General features: G+C 39.7%; 2 protein-coding genes across 2 annotated transcripts in view; both read left to right on the forward strand.

Moving 5' to 3' along the window:
• The first annotated feature begins 505 nt into the window (after window positions 1-505).
• Window positions 506-9,139, forward strand: LOC148154802 (dynein axonemal heavy chain 11-like). Its single transcript, XM_088014826.1, has 8 exons — window positions 506-808; window positions 1,087-1,230; window positions 5,890-6,080; window positions 6,752-6,947; window positions 7,783-7,882; window positions 8,125-8,336; window positions 8,419-8,652; window positions 8,897-9,139. Exons 1-8 carry the CDS (start codon window positions 506-508, stop codon window positions 9,077-9,079), a joined length of 1,563 nt encoding a protein of 520 aa, XP_087870952.1. The 3' UTR covers window positions 9,080-9,139.
• Window positions 9,140-13,150: 4,011 nt separating this feature from the next.
• The window catches only part of dnah9l (dynein, axonemal, heavy polypeptide 9 like), a 39,468-nt gene continuing 30,430 nt past the window's right edge, over window positions 13,151-22,188 (forward strand). Inside the window, exons 1-22 of the mRNA XM_088015040.1 lie at window positions 13,151-13,252; window positions 13,417-13,617; window positions 14,075-14,410; window positions 14,972-15,049; window positions 15,122-15,177; window positions 15,264-15,384; window positions 15,484-15,653; window positions 16,637-16,859; window positions 16,950-17,066; window positions 17,270-17,356; window positions 17,468-17,626; window positions 17,749-17,832; window positions 17,936-18,094; window positions 18,228-18,350; window positions 18,529-18,651; window positions 19,063-19,287; window positions 19,387-19,605; window positions 19,781-19,948; window positions 20,072-20,197; window positions 21,471-21,578; window positions 21,663-21,794; window positions 21,878-22,038. Coding sequence (XP_087871166.1) covers window positions 13,151-13,252; window positions 13,417-13,617; window positions 14,075-14,410; window positions 14,972-15,049; window positions 15,122-15,177; window positions 15,264-15,384; window positions 15,484-15,653; window positions 16,637-16,859; window positions 16,950-17,066; window positions 17,270-17,356; window positions 17,468-17,626; window positions 17,749-17,832; window positions 17,936-18,094; window positions 18,228-18,350; window positions 18,529-18,651; window positions 19,063-19,287; window positions 19,387-19,605; window positions 19,781-19,948; window positions 20,072-20,197; window positions 21,471-21,578; window positions 21,663-21,794; window positions 21,878-22,038 — 3,278 coding nt within the window. The remainder of the gene's footprint in view (window positions 13,253-13,416; window positions 13,618-14,074; window positions 14,411-14,971; window positions 15,050-15,121; window positions 15,178-15,263; window positions 15,385-15,483; window positions 15,654-16,636; window positions 16,860-16,949; window positions 17,067-17,269; window positions 17,357-17,467; window positions 17,627-17,748; window positions 17,833-17,935; window positions 18,095-18,227; window positions 18,351-18,528; window positions 18,652-19,062; window positions 19,288-19,386; window positions 19,606-19,780; window positions 19,949-20,071; window positions 20,198-21,470; window positions 21,579-21,662; window positions 21,795-21,877; window positions 22,039-22,188) is intronic.

Here is a 22,188-nt window from a genome sequence, read left to right on the forward strand (position 1 = left end):
ATATACTAATCAGGTGGGTTAGGTTGTGATAGGACAAAAATGTCAAAATTTGAATGGGATAATAATTCTTTTGCAAAGCACTGTCTTAATAAAAACTTAATGTTCGTGGACATTTTACTTGCTATAATTTTGCCTGTCCTCTGGGACTCTCTGTAAGTCTCCTCTGAGAGTTCGGGTTACCTAGATTGAGTTACAAGCTTTATAAGCTCCACAAACAGACGCTGCCATTTAGTGTAATGAAGCCATCCCACACACATTGTCACAGTGACACAGGCAACCGTCTATCCAGTTGTGAATAGCTTTTCTAGGTGGCTAAAGAAAAGAAAGAACACCAAGTTTGGACAAAAGCAGAAGGACATTGTTAGGTTTACAGAGAGATCCATCCATCTTGTCAAGCAGGACTGAAGTAAGTTAGCACCTGTTATCTTGCTCCACTCGAACCTCTTCTCAGGTTTCACATTCCCTTGCACATTATTTCTCTGCCCTTTCTACCAGCTGAGTCTTCATGGCTGAGGCTGGGGGCACAAGTAGAGGTAACAGCGGCGGTATGACCACCGCGGTTGCAGGAGGAGTGCGTGTCCCACAGGAACCCTCTCTAAAGACAGGAGTGGTGCTGTCAGATGAAAGAGTTGACTTCCTTAGAGAGCAGGCTTTCTGTGTGCTACGAGTGAAGACGGATAAGTGGAACCGCTTTATTGCAGCAGAGGAGAATCAAAAGATTATACTGGATTTTCTGGACGACATCTGGATGAACAGGCTGCTACTTTTTACTGGACCTGGTGGAACATTGCATGCTGGGGATGCTCAAGTAAGAAATGCACACATGCAACAGATAAAGTAGTCTTGCATTTAAAAAATGCATAAATGTTAGATGCATTGTTTTAGAAATCCAATTTAGGATCCTCTTTCCACAGACAGTAATTTATAATATTTAATATAAAAAAGATATCCAAGCTGCAAAAACAATGAGTAAATATTCATGTCTATGATCTATCTAATGCCCCCATTTTTTGAAATAAGTCGCTACTTATTTCTGGTGCTTTCAATGCTGTTGAAAGCATTCCCACTGTTTTTGCCCCCGTGAAGACGTCTCCACCATGGAAGAGCAAGCTGTTGTGTGTGCTAAAGAAAGGAGTAAAGAGAATTGCCCACCAAGACTTCAGGCACCAGTTCAGACTGGGAGAAGTACCTGGATACCCAATGGAGCACCTTCCTGTAGTCATCTCTGAGGTTGGACAGTATATGCATTTCTGATCCCGATGGGATACATGATGATTCTAAATGCATGTGATGGTAATCTTACACTATAAAAATGTCTTACAGCTGGTCTCACTTTTGTGCAGTGTAATCTCAGGGCTTATGGAACTGAACTATTACGCATTCCACTGCCTTGTGAAAGAAAGTATTCAGATCCATAGAACTTTTTCACTTTTTTTTTTCAATTTGGACTCAACAATTTTACATATCCAACTTTTGCATTTTATATTTTTTTTCTAAATAAAATTTGGCAAAGTGTGGTGATAATTCAAATTGTGCCTCCTTAATCCAATATCCTGAAATAAAACCCAGGTTCAACTAACCTTCATCAGAGATCATCTAAATACTAATAGTAGGGGTGTTTTAGGGGGGTGGGGGGAGTAAAGGTTTAGTAAGTTTTAGGTATGTTTGAGTCGATTCAAAAATAATGTACATATTCATTTTATGCTTAGGAATTTTTAAATATGATTAAGTCGATTTTGGGGAATAAAACATATTTAAATCACCTTGACTATTTGTTATTTAGACCAGTGGGTCCCCAACCTTTTTATTACCACGGACCGGTGAAGACTTGGAAAATTTTGCTGCGGCCGGGGGTGGGGGTGAACCGTCAGATAAGGCTTCTGCATGTTGGTGTTCCCACTAAATCCTGAATATTCCTAATTTGGGTTGTCTTGGGCTTTTTATCGCAGCCTGTGGGGTTTACCCTGACTGGGAACGAGAATACAACCTGCTGAATGTGACAGGTAGCCAATCAGAAAGCGCGGTGACGTAAGAACAGAGGGGAATCCCAAACAGCTGACATATCGCGCAACTGAGAGTCCAGTGGATATCGGAGATGATATGTGGAAATGTTTATTATTTTATATAAAGCTCGTTATTATATATGTTTATGTTTATTCAGTTAAAAATGTTAACCATGAAAAAACATATTCACCTCCAAATCATAGTGCAGCAAATAGAGTGCAGCTGCTCCCGTCGTCTTTTATCCACCGCCTTTTCTTTTTGTTGGACCTGTTGGACTTTTATCAGCTCTGTGGTCACAGAGGTTTGGAGAATCGGCCGACAATTCTTAAGTCTTGCCGTCTAAACCAGACTTAAGACTCACAAGCTCTACTCATCTCCTCTCGACCACTGCCCAAACGCTCTGACTCTGGTCGCTATGGTAACTTTTACATATCCCTTCAAAATAAGATACAGATGCGCCACAAAAACGTGCATTTTACTTTTGTGAAAATTTTAACTCACGATAATGACTAACGGGAGCCCTGAGCTTGTTTCTCTGCAACGAGACGGTCCCATCAGGGAGTGATGGGAGACAATGACACCCGAAGTGTTGCTTATATCCACAGCCTGCTTGGTCTCTACGTGGCAAAGCAGTTTGAAGCTTCATTGCTGGGCAGGCATGAGTTTCTGGGCATAACACCGGTGGAAACGCGGTCACTCCGAAATAGAGCCGAGCCGAGCCGAACCGAATCGGGTTGTTTCTATTGCCGGTGGAAAAGGGGCAATTGAAAGTCATCAAGCAAATCAAAACAGCGGAGAGAACTTAACAGAATGTCGCCAGTGAAAGTCCATGAGTAGGAGGAACAAAACAAGACCACCAGAGGGCGGTGTTGTCACATAGAACAGGGTCAAACACGTCCATTTCTGATGGAACAATCGTGTAAACAAATATTTTTATTTGAAAAATGTTATTTTTTGAATGTGAGGTAAAACATTCATTCATCATTCACTTTAACCCTCAGCCCCCTGTGAGTATCCCCCCGAACAGGTGCCCTCACAGAGGGTAACGTTTCGGACGAAACATTACTCCGAATCGTTCGCCAGTTGAACATCGGGGGCGAGCGGGTTAACGCCCCTGGACGGATCGCCATCATTGTCGCAGGGGGAACATAGAGACAGACAACCATGCACACACATTCACACCTAAGGAGAATTTAGAGGGACCCCAATTAACCTGACAGTCATGTTTTTGGACTGTGGGTGGAAACCCACGCATGCACAGGGAGAACATGCAAACTCCATGCAGAAGCGTCCGGGCCGGGAATCGAACCCACAACCTTCTTGCTGCAAGGCAACAGCTCTACCAACTGCGCCAACTGTGCAGCACGCTATAAATGCCTAAAAATACTTTTAAGTCTTATAATAATTACGTCATGAGGGAACACGTGACGCAGCTCGGACCCTGTGACGTGTTTGACCATTCCATTCTGTTCTATGTGACAACACCGCCCTCTGGTGGTCTTGTTTTGTTCCTCCTACTCATGGACTTTCACTGGCGACATTCTGTTAAGTTCTCTCCGCTGTTCTGATTTGCTTGATGACTTTCAATTGCCCCTTTTCCACCGGCAATAGAAACAACCCGATTCGGCTTGGCTCGGCTCTGCTCTATTTCGGAGTGACCGCGTTTCCACCGGTGTTATGACCAGGCATGTTACACAGAGCGGCTTGTAATGTTTGACTCACCTACCGGTCCGGGATAAATCCATTCACCTGTCTCTTCTCTGGGCCTTTTCCCCTTTGCCAAGAAACTTCACAAAGACATCTGATCCGTTTCTTACTCATTTTGCTGCTTGTGGGCTCAGTGTTGGAGCACAAGTAACTGAGAGAATCCGGTTAAAGGATTTTCAAAATAAAAGATCCTCCAGACTCAAATAATACATAAAACGGAAATATTTAATTATTTCTTGCGCGGCCCGGTACCAATTGGTCCACGGACCGGGGGTTGGGGACCACTGATTTAGACAACCTAGTTTCTCACCCGTACCTGAATGCAGCATGCGCAGCTGTTGGGAGATTCCTCCAGCTTACACTGTGGGATGATTTGATGCTAGCTGATATCTAGCTAGCTACAGGTAACCAAAATGGACTTCGGCTTATTTTTGTACATTTATCCCTCTGATGTTACGTTCGCCTTTAAGTTTGTCATTAAATTCAGCATAGAGCAAGCCTATATGACTATTGTCAGAGTTGACACCTATTAAATAACACAGGAAAGACAAGAGAAAATTAGATTCTGAATACTCGCGAGAACAGACATAGATGTGCTTTCAGTGACAAATCTCCTACCGCTCTCAAAGCACATTTGCCTGCACCTCTCTTTTTATTGTCTTTAGGATCCCTAATCACAGAGAGCGCTGTAACTCTAAAGGGAGGGGGAAAAAACACTTCATCACATAGTTACAGCGCCAAAGATTATCACTAACCAACAACACAATGTATCTTGCACTAGATTATCCAGTTCCTGACCCAGGGTCAAACAGAGCAAGTTGTACGTCTTCACGGCGATGGTTTTACAGCTATCTAACAGGTGAAAAAGCAGGACGTTCCACTGAATGATTACCGCAGAAAGCTGTTGTCACTGCTCTTCTTCAGAGAGGCCTTCTGAGAAAGGAATCAGAGTAATTTAACAATACAGGAACATTCCAAAAAAGATGTAATTAAACAAATAAAAGCATATAAGACAATAACAGTATAAAGGTATATAAAACAATTAACATTTGATAATACAATTTACCTAACAACTATCGCAGTTTAAAAATACAGAGGTAAAGCTTGGGTTTGGTCCGTCTTTCTTTCACCATTGTCATTGTAGCTGAATAAGAAACTTGAATGTTCCAAAATAGAAGTGATAGACGGAAGTCCTCTCTTTTTCTAAGTTGCGCTGCAATTGTGCACTAGTTTGGTATGTGTACAGCAAACGCTATATTTGTTTGGTCTTGTGTTACCAGATATTTTCGATAGAAATTTAGCCTTACACACCTAATTAGCCATTTGAGCCACAAGGAATAAACATGTGGAAGGAGATCCTGAAATACATCTGATTTAAGGTGCATGTAGACAACTAACCTTACCACGTCATTTCCTCTGAGAACAATGGTGATGGCAGCCACATGCTGAGTGAACGATTTTCTTTGGAAGAACCAGAGAAACTGTCAGAGTTGATAGGTGGAGCTAAAGACAGGGACGTCGAAAAGCTGCCACAACCTGTAAAATTGAGACTGTGGTAGAGGTTCACGTTCCTGCAGGAAAACCATCCTAAATATACAGCCAGTGCTACAACACAAATATTTGTAACAAAGATGTGAGCAAGTCCAGTCAAAGTCTTCATTTCAATTTAAAATCTGTGACAACACTTAAAAATTGATGTGTATGGTTGTATCCATGGATTCTCATTGAGTTTAAGATTTTTGTTCAAAATAATGGGTAACAACTTCAATCTTCAGATATGTATTGATGGTAAACACAAACACAAGACTTGCAGTGTTAAGTGCAACAAGAAGTGGTTCTACAATGTCAGAATGCAAATGGACAGCACCCTTTCCACATGTCACTTGTAAAACATTGTGTAAACCATTTGTCTCTTTCCATCTACTGTCTAATTATCCACAATTTTGTAACATACATAACATGAAATCCCAATTAAAGAATTATAGCTTAGAGACGTGGCAAAATGTTAAGTTCAGGGGGTAATTAATACTTGCACAGTACGCTTTTCATACCTGCACTGTATGCTTGTAAAAATGAAAAAAACAAAAAACAAAACAAGAATATATGGAGTGTTTAATGGAATAAATCTGTCCAAAATGAGCAGTCCATGTCTTAAAAACAGTCCGTGTCTCCATTCAGGTGCTGGTGTGCGTGCTATCCAATGGGCTTAACCATGAGGACTGGCCGCGGGTGGTTTCTGATGACATCCATCACCACCTGGAAAGACTCAGGAGCAAAGTGGTGACTCTGAGAGGCCATGCAGAGGGAAGAACTCTGCTGCCTCTTCCACTATGCGTGGAGAGAGCACAACCCCAAGATATTAGCTTTAGGTTAGAACGTCCCTCTGATTTACCTCCACCACTAAGTGCAGACTTTTTTTTTTTGTTTTCAGCCTCGACACAACTTTATTTGTCATTGTACTGCCAGTGTAGCATCTTTTAAATCAGTAGTTTAATTGATTAAAAAGACTGAAAATGAATAATTGCTAAGTTTAGAATTATATCCATTTACAGAGTCTATGGTTCCTGATTGACATATTAAAATGGTATTATAGCAGTAATACACTGTGCTATGTGAGTTACTTTTGTGAGCAGTTTCTGGATCGAAGTCCAAGTACTACAATTTTAGCATGTTCAAAATATAGAGATAAATGTTTGCTCTGAAATTTGTCGTAGTTTGGGGAAACAGAGTCACTGTTAGCTAAAGTACATTAGCTAATAAACTTTTACTTTAAATGTCTCAATCGGCTTACCAAGCTAAAATAAGTTAAGAGTGGTGTAGCAGAGGTTTATTATTTTGGCTACATCAGAAGTAAAATAGAAAACTTCAAGTTTGCAGCTTATTGTTATTGAGCAACTTGAACTTGCCAAAAGTATTTATAACACAACACCCAACTCACTAAAGTAAAAGAGTTCCTATATGAAGTTTGCCAAAAAGTGTTTTTCATGCTCCATAGCTCAACTTTATTTTTTTACTCTCTCTGCCTGTCTTTCTCTCGCAGTCCGACTGGATGGCCACTGGATCATGGCTTGTTATACTCTATTGAAACCTTGATCGTTCAGTGGTCTGGCCAGATCTGGAATGTGCTTAAGAAAGACTCTGGCATGCTTCTGCTTCAGGGAGACCACCCAGGCCCCAACGCGGAGCTCCAGTTTTGGGCAACTCGGAGGGAAAACCTGCTGGGCATCCAGTCACAGGTCTGACATTAAATTAGAGGTTGATACCGGGCTTTTACACAAAATGTAACTAAACTTGAACTCTAGCAGTGTTCACAGAGATACAAGATAAATCTGGCTAAAAACCTTTAACCTACTGTTCTTGATTTACTACATACTTTTATTTTTATTTACCTACTTTACTAAGACAAAAATTTTATTTTGATTAGCTGACAATAACTCAAGTTTGACATAATCAAAGGGAAGTTAACAGCATACAATCCTGGAATATGTCCCAGCTGCTTGGTATGTTAGTTGTGTTGTGTGCCTTTTTGAGCACTGCAGTCATTATAAATGAATAATATCCCTGCTCTTTTGCTATTAATCAGAATTTAATATTTTGCTAATGGGTCCCTGAGTGAATCACGGCCATGAAAAGACATAATGAATATTAAAGTGCTTGACTGGAAATAAATAAAATTTGAACTGGGTGAGTGATTGAAAATATGTCATAAGGAAATGTTGAGGCCCCACCTTCGGTAAATTGTAAATTTTATAAAATAGCACTCCTGTGACATGTATATGTGGGGACCAGAATAATTTCTTAGAATTTATTTTATTGTTTTTGTTGCTGTTGGAAAAATTATTGGCCTAGATAATGTTTTGGAATAGCATTTCTGCAGCAATCAGAAAATGTCTTTCCACATTTTTTAAAAACCAAGTAAAGCGATGTGTCACCAATATTAGTTTAACCTGTCTATATGTCTTTTTTTTATGTTTGCGTTGGTACTGGCTCAAATTTTTACCTTTCACGCTGCCCTAATAATATGAATGGAACCAGTCAAAGCATATCATCAGGTTTTTATATTGTTTTCAGATCCAGAGCTCCAAAGTGGAGCAAATCATGGAGATCCTGAGAAGAGTGAAGAGCAGTTACTACTCCGCCTTTAAAGACGTCTGTGTCAAAGTCGATAAGGGTGCATAACTTTTATTCTAGGGTTGCAACTTATCCGTGTCTTGCAAAAGTATTTATACCTTTTAAACCTTTATAAAACTGTGTCACTTTAGAACACATGACATCCAAATATGACATGTAAAGGCTTGTGGTTAAAATGGGGAAAAGATCTGGGGGCTTAATTGCTTTCGCAGAAGGCACTGTCATTTTACTAAAGCAACAACAATAATTTATTTGCTTAAAATTTATACACTACTACTGCAGCTGTGCTTGAAGCAGAAGACATAGATCTGTACCTGCGACCTCTGAGGAGACAGATCAGTAACTTGGAAGAGAGGAGTTTTCCACAGGTGGAACCTCTACTGCCTCCTCTTTTTCACACGCTCTGTCTCATCTGGAGTCATTCCGAGTACTACTGCACCCCACAGCGAATGGTGGTCCTCTTGCAAGAGTTCTGCAATCTGATCATAGAAAAGGTACGCGGATCATCACCGTACATGTGCACGAGAAGTCAGAATAAAAGGTCAGAAAGTGAACCGAACTGCATGCGTCTCACAGGCCTTCGCATACCTGATTCCTGAAGAACTGTTTAAGATGGAGCTTGAGGAGGGGATGGAGAGAGTACGAATAAGTGTCTCAGTTCTGCGTTCCTTCAAGAAGCTGTTTCACGTCTACCGTCAACAGATACCTGCTTACTACAAGCACGAGAAGGACATCAAGTTGTGGGACTTTCCTGCAACACTCGTCTTCAAGCGTTCAGACTGCATCTTGGAAAGACTGCTTATGATTGAGGTGTGTGTGTTCATAGTCACAGCTCTGTTTTTGTGTTTGTGGCAGGAAGGCAAGAGTGTAGGTTTCGGTCCCCAAAAAAAACACAGCAGAAGAGCTTTACGTGTGTCTGGAAGTATGGCGAAGGGCTATTGAAATACATTTGTCAGATTTTTTTTTATTTTTCAAGTAAACCATGTTATGTTTAAATTTATTTATTGATTCGTCAGTGTTATTCATCAGCTACTTTTCCCCATCTCTCGAATAGGACATTTTTGCAACAGCTTTGGACTTTCTGAAGCTGGAAAAGGTTGAACTTGGTGGATCGAGAGGAAAAATCTTAAGTGAGATGGTGTTCAGCATGAGCGAGGAGTTTCATGACCACTGGCGGAGTCTGAGAGAGAGCAAATACGACCCCTTTGACTACGCTAATGATGTGAGATGTGGCTAGGCTGTTGCTGTTTGTCCTTGATGTCGCACTGCTATTTATTCATTAGGCCTCAACGGGTTGTTATTCACAGTCATTTATATGTGGCATTGACAGGCCTGGCCAAATAATGAAAAATAGTAATTAGATGTTATTTTTCTGTCCAGCGGTGCACTAATTGAAAGCTAGTAAGGCAAAGTAGTTGCTAAGCAACACACAAGAACCAATGACTGGAGTCATTATTAATCAGGGCATCAATATTTAATTTACTACATGTAAATATTATTTTACAACAGCTTCCAGTGTGACTTGGAACAGAAACTCAATCTGAAATTGATTTGTGTCAGAATACATTTTTCTCAAGTACAAGCCAATGCAGGCAAAACTGATTAACTGAGCTAAGGAGAGCTTGAAAGCATCCACTGAAGTTTTAATGGAATAAAAAATTGCACAGAAATGTAGGTTAAGTCTGAACCTCCTTTAAATAACACATGAAGTGGCTATGTCCATCGGTTCTGTTTCTGTTGGCCTTTTGTTCGCAGGATTTCGTGCGTCATCACAGACGCTTTGTGGAGCAGAACAAAGATTTTGACCAGAGGCTGGGGACTGTCCTCAATTTGGCCTTTCACCACTCCAAGAACCTCAATTCAGTCTTTAAGGTAGAGCTTTTTTTTTAACATCTAGAAAAATCCAAACACAGCATGCAATATTGCATTTTCAGGATTTTATGATAAAGAGGACACAAGATCTAACATGTTTGCAGCCATTTGTATGTCATTTGTCATATTTAGAATTTTTCTCTTGAGTCTTGTCTTTATAGTTCATAATTTTTTTTCTCATCCAGCTGTTGAAAATATTTGGCAGTCTTCTGGAGAGACCCAGAATCCAAGAGTTGTTTTCTCCTAATTACAACGTGTTGCTGGCCTTGTTCAACCAGGAAATAGACCACTGTCATTTTATACTGGATCAACACAGAGAAAAGGTGAGAGGCCAAACTAAAATATTCTTATGAAGGGTTTTCAATTTTTTTTCTTTGCTTATTGATTTATTTTTATGCTTGAGCACTTTATGCTTTTAACACTGAAGTCTCTAAAGCAGAGCAGTGCAAACATGAATTCCCCTGCATGTTTTAGATGTCAACCTGTTCAAAGCTCTGGCAAACCTTGATGTCCTGTTGAGGAACCAATTAAGTAATTTAGATCACATGTTGTAGAGCAAAAACTCGTACATCCAGCACTCTGACCAGTGAGGACTGGAGTTGGACACCCCAAAAGGTTTAATGCTGAAACCAGATATTTACATGCGCACTAAGATATTTCCTTTTTCACTCATGGAAACTTAATTAAACGAAAGTTTCACTGTTACCTTTGAAGAAGGTTTGGATTGCAAACCTTTTTCAAAGGTAGAAAAAAAAAAGACATATAGAAAGTTGAAAAATGCGAAATTTTGGCAAACTTGACTGACCTAAAACTGTGAAAGTGTCGTCAGATTTAAATATTTGCTCTGCAGTCACGCAAGGAACATTGTTGCTGCTGACTATAAGCAGAATTCATCAGCCATATTAATAATACTGAATTTTATTTCAGCTGCAGTCTGACTGCGCAGTTCTTGGAAAGAACATGCCCTCTGTGGCTGGGAATCTCAAATGGTCGCAAGAACTTCGGAGCCGCATCCTCACGAACAGAAGCAACTTCTGCCAGCTGCCTCACACGTACGAAGCGACTGTATACCTACCAGGCTCAGAGAAAACACATAAACCTAAAATGCCTCTCAATGTTTAGCATTTATGCAGCAGTTGTATCTCTTTGCATCTGCATACGCTACTGCAAAGGATGTTAAAAGCTTTAGAGGACTTCTCTGCGAACTGATTAACATAATAAAGACTGTACTTCCGGAAGGTTCTCAGAAGGAGCCGCATCCCTTAGAGACTGCTGGTGTCCTTTTATCGCTGCACTGTGGAGAGTCCTGACTCACTGTGTCTCTGCATGGTTTTCCGACTACACAGCAGAGCAGAAAAAGAGCTCCATATGGAAATTAAAGTTGCTCAGGGGACAATCAGAAGTCCTCTACTACCAGAACTGCATAATTCCTGCTGTTTCAGAAACATGAAAAAATGCTTCAGGACACATCACATCCAGGACATGTACTGCTGGACGCCTGTCTTCAGGCAGACATTTTGGATCCCTAAAGACTAAAACCAACAGACATAGACACAGTTTTTACCCACTAGCCATCACCATGCTGAATGCTGCTAAGTGGTCAATTTGGCCTTTCAGATCGAAGATTACATTTAGCTTTAAGCTAATTTTTTATTTATTTTTTTACCAAAGGATAAGTACAATATTATAATGTGATTGTTTTATTGCCTATGAGAATCTTGTTTTTATCTGGAGAACTGCATGAAAATTATTTTGGACAATGTTTTATTGTTACAATGGCAATAAAGATTCTGTTCTGTTCTAAAACATTTTGTGGTTGGGTTTTAAAACTATATGGATAACAAAGTTGTTCCTCTTGTATTTCACAGGCCTGTTGGGAGTGCAGATGCTGACGAGGTGCTCAGGAAGTGTGAACATGCTCTGGAGATTTTGGAAAAGCATGATGAGGAGCTGTTGACCGAGTGGACCGAGGGGCTGGAGGATATCTGCCAATTACATCTCAAAGAGCCACTGTTGACACTGGACACTGACACGGGCCATTTCCAAGTCAACTTCAGTCCTGCTGTAAGCACAAATAACAATAAGAGCATATTGTTTTAAATTACACTGGGCCACGCAAACAATAAATTAAAAAAATCTGCCAGATGTAGATACTTTGTATAAATTCAGAGAACAATGCAGTAAGGATTATCAAACACATTAATCTACAACTAACTCTGTGGTTTAGTAATCTTGTATTAGTTTGTGTTCCTTGGCTGAAAAATAAGTGCCAGTTTGAAAAATATTTCCAACTCCAGAAATTTCATAAACTAAAGGAACACAATCTAAATTAGGAGCTAGGTGTTCCACATTTAATTTTTAGCGACATCAGAAACATAAATGAACAATAATGAAGCGAAGGCATATCTTCAGTTTTGACAGCAAAGGCAGTATGAATAATATCAAGTAAACAAATGTTCTTTGCTAGAATAATGTGTGAATTGTTCATTACCATCTACCAAAAGCACATTTTTTGTTTGCGTTCTTGTTTTTTATGTCATGACAATTGTATATTACCACTCCCATCAACACCTGTCAAATCGCCGTATAGTTTTTTTTAGTCATCTGTGTTATTCCTGAAATTAAACCCAATCTTGTTATGCCTACCATAGGAAGCCATTTTACCATTTTATTGACCTTTAGGCCTTTAAGTCATTTATTCTATTTGTTCATTCTATGTAGTTCTTCTTCAGCAACCGCAGTGTGCTGTTCGTCCACCCATATCCTCTTCATATTTTTGTTAATTTTTTTAAAAGAAAACTATGACACCAATAATTAAATAACTGTCAAAATCGAGGTCTACCATCAAAACATCGTTTTTGAAATTACAGGTGGTAAGAAACTAACCTGCAATTAGGTTAGTTTGCAGGTTAGTTATTCAAGCAGAAAAGCTGACTAGCAAATGTAAGTTTCATACTTAATTAAACATACAGGACGCCAACCCTCGAGGCCTGGATTTTAGGACACCTGACTTAAAACATCAGTCACTTTTTGCTCTGATTGGTGACTCACTTTAGCAATTCTATGCAGCACAAAAACTGCTTTATACGTTTTCATAACGTTTAAATGTTTAACGTCATTTTAACATTGCTTTCCCCAGCTGATGTCTGTGCTAAAGGAGGTGAAATATCTGAGCATCCTGAAAGTCCAAAACATTCCTAAAGCAGCTCTGCATCTCTATTCTAAGCAGGAGAGATTATACCTGGTGGGTTAATAGCATCCTCACATCAAAATGGACATTGTGGCAGCTATTGTTGTTAAATATTTCAATGTGAAATCTATGTCTGTGCTTCTTTCTGTCATGTAGTACACACAGACACTGACCTTAGTGACCCAATGGTACAACAAGCTAAAAAGCACCGTCTTGGCAGTAGAGCTGGGCTTGGTGAAAGATGAAATGAACAGGGTGGGACGACAGCTGGAACCAGCCCTTAAGGAACTGACATGGGCTCAGGATGACCTTTGGGACTTCATTCAGAGTACACAACAAGTGGTCAAGGTAGAGAATATTTCCATCAGATTTCAAGGAGATTCATCAATCCGTCATCAGAGGAGGAGCTAAAAGCAGAACATAAAGATGTTCTGCTTCCTTAGGAACTGCTTGAAAACTGTTGTTGAACATATTTACAGAGTACAATCGTTTGTCTCTTTTTCTGTTGTTAGAGTATTTCTACTCGAGTCCAGAACAGCAAAGCTAACGTTGAAGCCATTCAGGCCCTCATGGTTAAATTCAGCAGCCGGGCTTTCATCACCAGAACGGGCCGTGATTCCTCTCTTCTCAACATCTCCGACATTGAAGACAGTGTTTCCAAACAACAGGCGCTCATCAGCAGTACAGGGGAGCAGATACACAAGCTGCTGCTGGTATGCTCACGTTTGTGTTCTGGAGCATAAAATAAGGGTCACAAAAAGCTCCATGCATCTTCACATTAACTCTGAGCACTTTCCCCATCTCTGGAGAAATGGATTCCCAGAGCTCAATGCTGCCGGGATCATGTTTCACGGTGGAGATGCATTGGATTGTTTTTTGAAAGACTATCACGGCAGAGGGTGCTGAGTGTGTGTGTGTATATATATATATATATATATATATATATATATATATATATGTATGTCTTCTGGATATATATATATCCAGAAGACATGTAGATTTTTCTTTATGAAAACATTGGAAAAGCACTTTTACTTTCTTTCCAATGTATATTTATGTACTACTTCTTGTTGCTCTATCATGCAAAATCATTAAAATGGGTTTAAATACTCTTGCTAAGCATTATATTTCATTAAACCAATAACGTTTTTTTTGTTCACTGTGATCCAGGAGAACCAGTCTCTGCTAGGTGTGACGGATCAAAGCAGCTGTGAATGGCGTGCGTACACCGAGTACGTGGACCGGATGATCGTGGCGGGCTTCTCCAACGCAGTACGCTGTTCCCTGCAGTACTTCGTGGACAACACAGACGCAGCTCAGCGCATTACCCCCCTCTTTGAAATAAAACTCATACTCAACAGCAATGAAATGACCTTTGACCCTTCACTGGACTTGAGTCACGATGGAAACTTCTACGATATTGTGGACAAAATGGTGACCAACATTGCAAGTATGGCATCCTTCATACCCAGGGTGGCAAAACACAAGCAGATGGATAATTATCAGGTATTATACATTTAGATTGTGTATTCACTGTGAAAGTGCACTGCCTTACAGAAATATTCATCCGATTTTCAAATATTTCAAAATCTGAAATTTGTGGCAAGTGTCTGTGAGAGTTATCTGTATTTAATATGAGAGACCAAAATTTAATCCTGCAGACATTCCCCAAATGTTTGTTGGAGAACATTGCAGAACAAATGACATGATAAAGACCAAGAAACACAGGAGACAGGTCAGGGGTAAATTTGGAAAGAAGTTTGAAGCACTGTTAGTTTATAAAACAATATTCCAAGGTTTCAAACTTCAAAATGTATCTATTCTTACAGCTCCTTTGCTATCTTATGAAGACAAATAGTAAGAAAAGTCCGTTTTTCAGAACATTTTCAAGACTGCATCCAATTAACACTAATTAATTGTTTTGTCTTAGTCACAGTTACTGTATGACCTAAAATGGCAAAAAAATAAAAATACATATTTGTGGTTGTAAAGTAACAAAACTCAAATAGTTTCTATGTATGTAAAGCTTTGTAAAGCCCTATATTACCCTGATTTCTCATCCTTTAGGTTGACATCGCTGAAATGGAGGATTTGTCAGAAATGTGTCATATTATCCGCTCACGGGCACGAGGCGCGGTTGCCAAGGTAATTCTCTTTTCTACAGACTTATGTATTATTTATTTAGTACACAACCATAAACATTGTGTTGATTTTCAGGTCAGGGAGTATCAGACATCATTTTCTAGCTACCGTTACCTCTGGACTGATGACAGGTCAGATGATTTGTTTTATGAAATTTCCTCTTTGCAGAGATCCGCATTTATTTATTCTGCCCTCCATTTTTCTCTCGCTCTTTCAGGTCTGAATTTATGAGGCAGTTTCTGCTTTATGGTCACGTGTTAAGCACGGAGGAAGCCGAGCTGTACGCTGACTATGAGCTGAAAAAGAACCCACCCACCTTGGAAAACTTTAAAGATCAAGTGTGTTCCACTTATGTGACTTAATTATTCCTACTGTTATTCTAGCATTCAGAGAACTTAATAATGCAATGAGAGTAACTGGATAATTTCCTCGTCTAGATTAATCTTTTTGAGTCTCTGTATGTTCGGGTGAGCAAAATGGAGGACAGGACGGTGTTTTGTGGCTGGCTGCAGCTGGACATCCGTCCCTTCAAGCACACACTCATGAACGTCATCAAAAAGTGGAGCTGGATGTTCAAAGAGCACCTTCTGAACCATGTAAATCAAAGGTGAGACCAACACAAACAAGGACTTCTTATCCACCACAGAAATCATTTGCAGAAGTACAAAAGAGTTGTAGAAATAGGTTTTGAATATCTAATGTAATGGGCGTAATTTGGACCATTTCCAAAAATCCAGACTTTAGATAAGACAATCCAGATTCCTTTTGTCCCAAAACCCCGATAAGTGTTCTTTTCACGGTCTAAATTTGTGTACACGTATACATTTACTGCAGTCTTTCTTCTTTTCCATATCAACAAATATTTTGACCCAACCAGAGTTTTGGGATGTCAGCCTTAACATTCTGCTCCAGCAAGTTTAGAAAGCTGCCCCAGTGTTCTGACAAAGAATTACCAATAAAGTTATGAGATTCATCATTTATGTCCAAATATAAATCTAACTCAGCTCACATTCTCAATAGACTTGCCTCTTCCTCTTGCAGATTTTAGGTTGAGGGGTTTAGTTCAGAGCTAGGCTAACATTAGCTTGTGTCTGTCTTAATGTGACTGATTGATCATTTTGCTCCTCCCAACACATTTCAGGGGGGTTTCAGTTCATCTTTGGTTGACAGAAACCTAACCATTTGTTTTCCACGTCCTAAAACTTGTGTTTTCCTAAGATTTTCTTTCTTGTTTTATTTTCGTCACCATTTGCTTTCCATATCACTTCGTTCCTCAGTTTTAAAATTCCTTAGAGTTTTGTTCAGTTCTTTCCTATATATGTATTCATACTTTGCTCTAAATTCTCATCTTTAGTTTTATTTAATTGTGCATCGTAAAAGACTCCCTGTGTTTCTTTTTTCTCTCTTGGTTCACCATCTGTGGTGTTGGAGTTTTGCGTCTCTGCAGGTGTTAACTTCTGTTCACAGCTTGTCACTGACAGTTTGCTGTGTTACCCGATTGACCCACTAGGCCTCTTCATTGTCTCAGCTTGCCTTATTCTATATGATAACTCATGAAATACTTGTTTTACAATCTTTATTGTTTCACAGTGTGAAGGAGCTGTCCCATTTTCTGGAGGACACAGCTGGAGGTCTCTCTACCAAAGTATCAGATGGGGATTATGCAGGGTTGGTGAGCGTAATGGGACACCTCATGGCCATCCGAGATAGACAGCTCAGTAATGAACAGCACTTCAAACCACTCAAGTCAACTGCAGAGCTACTCAAGTCCTATGGTCAGCAACTTCCAGAGAGTGTCTACACACAGATGGAGGTTTGTTCCAGCGCAAAGTCTGTTTGCAGAAAGGGCTTTGTGCGGCCATCAGCACATGAAATTCTTCACTCCTATTCTCCAAAAACATAGGAGCTGCCTGAGAAGTGGAAACGTGTCCGAAAAATTGCCTTCACGGTCAAACACGAAGTTGCACCACTGCAGTCAAACGAAGTTTCGGTGATACGCAGAAAATGTGTTCGGTTTGAGGTGAGGCTAGGTGTGAGCAAGGTCAGATGTCGGTCTGGAAACCACCCGCAAAGAGCTTGATATCTGATATACCTATATCAACTTTTGTCCTTCCTTTCCTACATTATTTATGTGATCCAGCTACCACGTTCCGCACGTTTATAGACTTTGAAATCGAAGCAGATTTACATGCATCATAGATTTTCCAAATGTTCACGTTCTAGGTGAAGCAGCACGAGTTCAGAGAGCGATTTCGTACTGAATCGATCTTCAAGATCAATGTGGAGGAGCCATATGACCTTATTGATAAGGTAAGCCAAGAAAAAGGTTCCTTTGCAACATATTAGGAAAACTGTTATAACAAATGAAACTGCAAAGTAGCAGAAGTCTAGCAGCATCTGAACCACCAGCTTTCTCTCTAGTGTCATCAGTCAGTTGCAGGGATTGAGATGGAAATGAAGAACCTTCAGGACACGGCTGATTTATTTGAGGTCAGCTTCCCAGAGTACAAACAGCTGCGCCAGTGTCGCTCTGATATCATACTTGTCAAAGCAGTCTGGGACATGATCATTTTTGTAAAGGTACAATTTATTAGACATAAAAGATATTCTAATAGTTTTTCAAATAATCTTTCAGTACTGTGGTTTAGAAAAATGTTCTAAAATTTGCCCCTCTCCCCCCCAAAAAAACTCTTTAATACTAGACAAGTATAGAAGAGTGGACAAAAACTCCATGGAAAGAGATAAACGTTGAGCTGATGGACATGGAGCTCCGACGTTTCGCTAAAGTACGTGATGCATATATTTAAGAAGCCAGACCTGTTTCAACTTGTGGTGGTGAAAAACGTGTTCGCTTTCATGGTCTCACTGCACGGCTGCTTCGCGTTGCAGGAGATGAAGATGCTAGATAAGGAAGTGCGAGCGTGGGACGTTTATCTGGGTCTAGAATCAACCGTGAAAAACCTGCTGACCTCTCTGAGAGCTGTCAACGAGCTGCAGAACTCTGCCATCAGAGAGAGACACTGGCAGCAGCTCATGAACACCACAGGAGTATGAGAACCGATGCGCTCCCGCTGTGCTGTGTTTCTGCATGCTTTGCATGCAGCTGTTCTGCAGACTTCTCTCTGGGTTCAAATATTCTGATCACAACCACAGCACAGCAAATCTCCTTTATGATGCTCAGGTACGGTTTGTGATGGGAGAGGGCACCACCTTGGGGGACCTGTTAGAATTACAGCTACACCGTGTGGAGGACGAAGTTAAAAACATAGTGGACAAAGCTGTAAAAGAAATGGGCATCGAGAAGGTAGGAGGCAGGGAATTGACGCTGTTAGAATAGATAAGAAGTTGCCGAATTTAAACTTAAAGAAAAGTTGCATGTTGAGTTGGCCTTGCTTCAAAGAAATTAATAGGGAAATCAATAAGAAAATGCTTTAAAAAAAAGCTGTTTTATCCCTATTGAACTATATCCATTTGAAATATAGGTTCTGGCAGAGATAACGCAGACCTGGAGTGTTATGTCGCTGTCATATGAGACTCATAACAGCACTGGAACACCTTTGCTCAAAGCCGATGAGAATCTAATCGAAACGTTGGAGGACAACCAGGTTAGTTTGTTACATAGTTTCGTTACAGCATCGGAGATTCTCAGACATCCAAGACTTGAAGATCCTAAGTTATTAAGTAGAATGCAATCTCCCATTTCTTCAAATCTTCACAGCTTTCTTTTTTTCAAAAGGCTTAAAGCGTCAGCCTCTATTCATACCTCTGCAGCAAAAGTTTCAGAGGTGCGAATACATTTCTAAGGCGATACATAATTTTGCTTTGCATTTCTGTTAAATAAACAAACTATGCTCAAGCACGATCTGATCACTTTGGTCACTCTTTGAAATCAGTGTTATCCAATCAACAAAAAAATAAATAAAATAAAATAACAAGCAGAAGATGCTGAAATGTGCGACTACATCAGAGCAGCTTCCTACAGGAGCTGTGAATCTGCCATATTCCCTTACCTTCAGGTGCAACTCCAGAACATCCTGATGAGCAAATACGTAGAGTATTTCCAGGCAGAAGTGAGTGGATGGCAGAGGAAGTTAATGGTGGCTGACCTGGTTATCTCAACTTGGATGTCTGTTCAGAGGACTTGGGCCCACCTGAACAGCATCTTCACCAACAGCGATGACATTCGCTGCCAGCTGGCCAACGTTGCAGAGCGCTTTCAGCGAATTCACACTGACCTTCAGGTTATCACCCAGCCTAACACGCGTCCATACTTTTCTTTTTTTTTTTTTTTTTTAAAAAAAACCCTCATCTTATTTTTTGTCTGATTTTTGTTTTTTTAGAGTTTGATGATTGAAGTGGTTCAGGACAGCAATGTGGTGAATGTAACCAACAAGCCCGGCTTCCTGGACAGCCTGGAAACCTTACAGCAGAGGCTGTCTGTGTGTGAGAAGGCTCTGGCTGAGTATTTGGAAACAAAGAGACTCACATTCCCCAGATTTTACTTTGTCTCAGCTTCAGATTTGTTGGAGATTGTGTCGAAGGGAACACAGCCCAAACAGGTGTCACATTTCATTGGTACTGTCTTAAAAACAGCCCATCCATAAAATGTTACCACAGGGCATTCATAAATAATATATTTTGACTCTGTATGTGTGCGGAGTACTTAAAGTGTGCTTCATCTTGATTTAAATGAAGAAAACTGATCGGTTTTATACGCATGTGTGTAATTTTCAGGTGACGCGCCATTTATTGAAGTTGTTTGACAACATAGCAGACCTTTGTTTCAAGGACTCAGACGAGACCGGAGGAGAGGATGACGATGGAGTGGCGGTTGCTATTGGGATGTACAGCCGGGAGAGGGAATATGTTTCTTTCTCAGAGCCGTGTATCTGTGAAGGACAGGTAAACTATAAACAGAGCTTATATATATATATATATATATATATATATATATATATATATATATATATATATATATATATATATATATATATATATAAAATAAAAAAACCTTTTGTTCTCCAGGCAGAGTGTTGGTTAAATGCCCTGGAGAGCAGTATGCGCTGTACAGTCAGGAAAGAGATACAGGAGGCTGTTGGTGCCTATGAGGACAAACCTCGAGATCAGTGGCTTTTTGATTATCCTGCACAGGTTTGTGTTTTTGCGTATTTGTAGATTTTGAAACACGGATTGGTTCTCTTTCCATCGAAAACAGATGTGGATTTGAGTAAATAAATTATGGTTGGAAAAGTTCCTCATTTGATATTTGAAAACATACCTGTACTGACCAATGTCAGCATATGAAGATTAAGATGGATAAAGGGGGTTGACAGCTTGAGGCAGTCATGATTTATGTCCCATACACTTTTTTTTTTTTTTAGCGGCCATTCCTGCAGAATTTGAGCCATGAATGAATGAATTTTCAAATCCCCGCAAATGTTGTATAGTAGCTTATTATTTTTAACATATTTTCCAAATATAAGTGTTTTACATTCACTAAACAACAGTCCTGGATCAGGTGTCACACTGAGTCTGGTATATGGAGCAGTGTGGCTTGAAAACGTAGAGTGTAATAGTTAGATATAATTTGTAATTATTACCGAATTGTCCTATCAAGTAAGCTATCAAGCTGAATAAGTGATGTTATTTTTTCATAATGCATGTTTGACTTAAAGTTAAATAAAAATGTTTTTTTTAAAAGTCTGGCATGTAACTCCCTGAAAGCTGCAGACACCATGTCAAATGAAGTTCCTGATTTAGCAATAATTAGATGATACAAAACAGTTTCTGATTCAAAAAACCCTTGCTCCTCCTCTTTATCCTTCATGCAGACTGTTTAAATCTCCTGAACATGATAATTTTCTACCTAAACTGTTTGCAGTTAATTAAAAAACACAACCCAAATGCATGCGGTAACAATTGTTTTGAGTGCAGAACATTTGCATCTGAAGACCTGAACTCAGTAAAAACTGTCTATAAATATTTCCTATTTTAAAAACTTACTTTTTTCTATAATCCTCTGATTTGTAAAATCAATTAATTATAAGTAATGTTAAAAATTTCCCATTAAACTTCAGCTTACTGCAGCAACTAAATTAAACCTAATATCCTGTTATGCAATCAGCCCCTATAATCTTAAAGGCAAATTTACATAGAAAAATTCTTAATCAAATTTAACCCATAATAAAAAATATATATATATAATCCTTGCAATTCATGTAGAAGTAACTGTATCTTCATTTTGTGCTTTATGCACATTTGACAAGGTTAGTTCTATTCAATCCAACATTAAACAACGTTACATTGTTGTTTTGTAGACAGGTGTTCAAGGCACAGGCTCATTTGCAAACCGGACCTTTATTAAAAGACAGAGAAGTAAGACCCTATTGTTGCATGTTCTGTTTTCTTTTTCCCCCATAAATAGGTGTCATTAACTGGTAGTCAGGTGTGGTGGGCCACAGATGTGGGTATCGCTTTTGAGAGGGTGGAGGAAGGATTTGAGACGGCCCTCAAGGACTACAACAAAAAACAGGTAGGGTCAGAAAGTCAGACTTTGTTCCCTACTGGTGGGTCAACAAAGAGGCACTTTTAATAAGTGATTTTTGTCAATTTCAAGATCACACAGCTCAACTCACTCATCCACATGTTGCTTGGGGATTTAAGTCCCGGAGACAGACAAAAAATAATGACCATCTGCACCATTGACGTCCACGCTCGAGATGTGGTTGGCAGTCTCATCACTCAAAAGGTATCTGAAACAGGCCTTATTTGAATGATAAGACGTACGAGTTATTGGAGTCTACTGTTTGCTTCACTGTGTTCACCTGTTAGGTGACGAACGGACAGGCATTCGCGTGGCTGTCTCAGCTCCGCCATCGCTGGGATGAAGAAACGGGTCACTGTTGTGTCAACATTTGTGACGCCCAGTTCCAGTTCAGCTATGAGTACCTGGGAAACACAAACAGACTGGTTATCACCCCACTTACTGATAGGTAGTAAACTTCTGCTGTGAGCTCCACTCATGACATTCTCATACCTAATGATATTTATTTTATGGAGAGCGGATTTTAGACCTGAAGGAGGTATTACTAATTGGCTCGCGCTGCAGGCTTATTAAAAAGTAGAAATAGTCCAAATACATA

The sequence above is a fragment of the Poecilia mexicana genome, unplaced genomic scaffold (genome assembly GCF_051168715.1).
Source record: "Poecilia mexicana isolate PSO_F unplaced genomic scaffold, ASM5116871v1 scaffold_17, whole genome shotgun sequence".
Classification (NCBI taxonomy): Eukaryota; Metazoa; Chordata; class Actinopteri; order Cyprinodontiformes; family Poeciliidae; genus Poecilia; species Poecilia mexicana.